The sequence below is a fragment of the Galeopterus variegatus genome, unplaced genomic scaffold (genome assembly GCF_000696425.1).
Source record: "Galeopterus variegatus unplaced genomic scaffold, G_variegatus-3.0.2 Scaffold519, whole genome shotgun sequence".
NCBI lineage: Eukaryota > Metazoa > Chordata > Mammalia > Dermoptera > Cynocephalidae > Galeopterus > Galeopterus variegatus.
Genome location: NW_007726630.1, coordinates 133798 through 136629, shown reverse-complemented (window position 1 = coordinate 136629; position 2832 = coordinate 133798). Strand labels below are relative to the sequence as shown.

At 40.6% G+C, this 2832-nt stretch overlaps 1 protein-coding gene across 1 annotated transcript in view; it reads right to left on the bottom strand.

Moving 5' to 3' along the window:
• LOC103588037 (rho guanine nucleotide exchange factor 10-like) overlaps positions 1-2832 on the bottom strand; it is a 29005-nt gene that overhangs the window by 5520 nt on the left and 20653 nt on the right. The window contains exons 6-7 of the mRNA XM_008569606.1: positions 2252-2366; positions 405-511 (exon numbers count right to left, since the gene is read on the bottom strand). Of these exons, the coding sequence (XP_008567828.1) occupies positions 405-511; positions 2252-2366 (222 nt within the window). The remainder of the gene's footprint in view (positions 1-404; positions 512-2251; positions 2367-2832) is intronic.

The window sequence follows — 2832 nt, the reverse complement described above, 5'->3', positions numbered from 1 at the left end:
TCTTAGGTACCTGTGCACACCTATGCATCCTACATACACCCACATGCAGTTTGTTATGACACTGTATCAACATGAACTAGTATAAATAACTGTCACAAACAGTCTAAATTCCACATATTTCTCACAATTACACGCAGGGGTGATAGACAAAATATTTAAGGACCAGATGACCTGAGCCCAGGCCACAGCTACTAACCAGGGTCCCTGAGGCCCCCTGTTATGCTTAACATTAACCCTTTAATTGCTGGACCAGGAGTGTACAGTGGAGAATCCAAGTGCACAGGGTGGCAGGGAGTTTGGGATAGCATATATTTACCAATCAGCACATAAACATTCAAATATTTTTAAAACCAGCACAGGTGTATTGGTAAGCAGCACCTGAGAATCAGCCCTGCTCATCCTACCTGCTGCTGAGATAAACCTTCAGGCATTGGGGTCAAGATGGCCTCTGGGTGCCTACAGTCAACATCAATGAATAAATTCTGCTCTTCTTCAAGACAAGATCTGTGATCTTAAAAAAAGTCAAAGCGTGCAAGTTTTACATTGAAATAGTATATTCATAACATTACAGCATAGTAAAATAAGCTGTCAAATAAATGTTTTGTGTAGACATTTCAATCTTGCATGCTTACTTTCCACCCAACTATTCCTAAATTGAAATTTTAACAAACCCAATAAAATAATCCTTCCCACAAGGGCAATACACAGTGTCAATATTTAACATTTTCAATATTTAAAGTTTAACTTCAAAAGGCAGAGGTGTCATCTGAATAGCTAGATGGTAAAGTGCCAATAAATATTTCAGTTTCTTAGTCTATGAAATGTCACCATCAGAAAGAAAGAACGGCAGCTAAGAACTAACATTCCAAAACCAATGAAAACTGAGGTGGGACCTAGTATATTTCCTGACTTTCTGTCTGCCTCTCTCACTGGAAGTCTGAAAAAATCAGTTTTCCAAAAATCGAGAAGTTTAAGACAAAACTAAATTCTTTTTAAAACTTAGACACAGCTAATGATATTAAAGAATACACAAAATGGCTGGAAAGCAGAAAAGCACAGGAACCTTCAGGTAACAGAAACCTGAATTTTTCTAATTCAAAGACACCAAACCCTTGCTGCACAGAGTAATTATTTGAGGGGCTTTTAAAAACCCTCCAAGTACAGACTCCTCCCTCAGAGACTGAATAGTTGGCAGGGTGTGGTGGGCCTGGGCACACAGTATTTTTAAAAAGGTTTCCAGTTAATTCATGTGTACGTCCAGGACTAAGAACACTTAGTCCAGGCCTCTCATTTCACAGCTTAGGAACCTGAGGTCGGAAGGTTCAGGGATACGCTTAGAAAACAGCTGTACCTCTCCAATGGACCCCCCCAAAGACCAGCTCCCCTGAACCAGAGATGAATCATAACCTCCTCTCTTTCTCTTCACAGCCATCCTCATTTGGTGCCTGGCATGCCGATTCCTCTATCAGGGGACACATTTCGCTGCACATTTTATTAGAACACACACATCTTATCGGTCTCGTTCACCAAACAAAACCCGTAGAGATCCTGACAACCCTTGCTCGACCTTGTTTGAGATGATGAGGGCTTCATTACAATTTTTTTTTTAAAAGGCCTAATTAGTTTTAGCTCCAGGTATGTAGAGTATTCCTAGGCCACTGCTTGAGGAAACATATGACTGTAAAGTTCTTTCTAAGTGTATATATCAGCAAGTGCTGCCCAGGCACTAGCACCAGATGTGCACGTCAGGAAGCTTGGGGGAATAACAAAGAAACACTTCTGGTATGGGGGAGGGCGTCCGTGACCCAAGCTCCCATGGATACGGAGGGACCACTGTACCTACCACTTTGGAACAGTAAACTCTCAACTACGCTCCACAAGTCTAGATTTTAACATATCAGTGCACAGAGGTTGTAAGACATTTTCTCTGATCTTTAACGATCCTTGGCCTATAGTTTGTGGCCAGCATGCAAGACACCTAGACACAATCCATCCTTTACACATATAAACTGCACAGGCTACTGCCCCCTCAGTGAGTTTTTTTTTTTTTAGGAAAACTTGAAAGTTTTGATATTTCAAATGTTCCCTCATCAGCAGAAAGGTTTCTAAAATCCCCGTTTAGAAGGCAGCCTTCTTGGCTTACAGCCTCAGTCCTTACAGGATAATAAACACACCCAGGAGAGCCAACACACTGTACATGCGTGTCTTGGCATGGGTAGAGTTGGAACATGCAAGCTCGCAGGCCTCAGACCTTGAGAAAGGAAAGACTTAGTCCTGATGAACGAGCGGCCTCTCTTCACGGCAGCTCGTGTCCTCTCCAACCCATCTTTGGTACCCTCCTTTGCTGCCTTCATGAGCTTCTGCATCTGTGAGGAAAAAAGGGCGGAAACGTGAGAAGTGGTACAGCTCAACCAAATTTTACTTGTTACTTTTGTTTATTTTAAAAGAATACTGTCAAGTAGTTTGGGCTTGAAACACTAACTGAAATTGGTTCTTTGATTTGAGAGAGCTTTCTCTGTTAATGAGTGTGTATGCGCACGCGCGCATGTGTGTGTGTGTGTGTGTCATTTTTGGCTATGTTTTGTTTGTTTAAAAAAGGAAAAAACAAACTTTACAAAGAGAGCCCTTTCTTGACATGGTTGAAAATTTCCTGCAACATTTAAAAGTCAATTTTGTTTTTTATTATCATCACTTACAAATACAAAGAGCTTTGTAGATGTCACAGAGAATCTAAAATGCTCAAATGTCAATCAAATTTCCCAAAATTAAATGTCAAGACAAGTAACTGTATTTCTCGTGGCTTTTTTTTTTTTTTTTTTTTTTTCCTTTTTG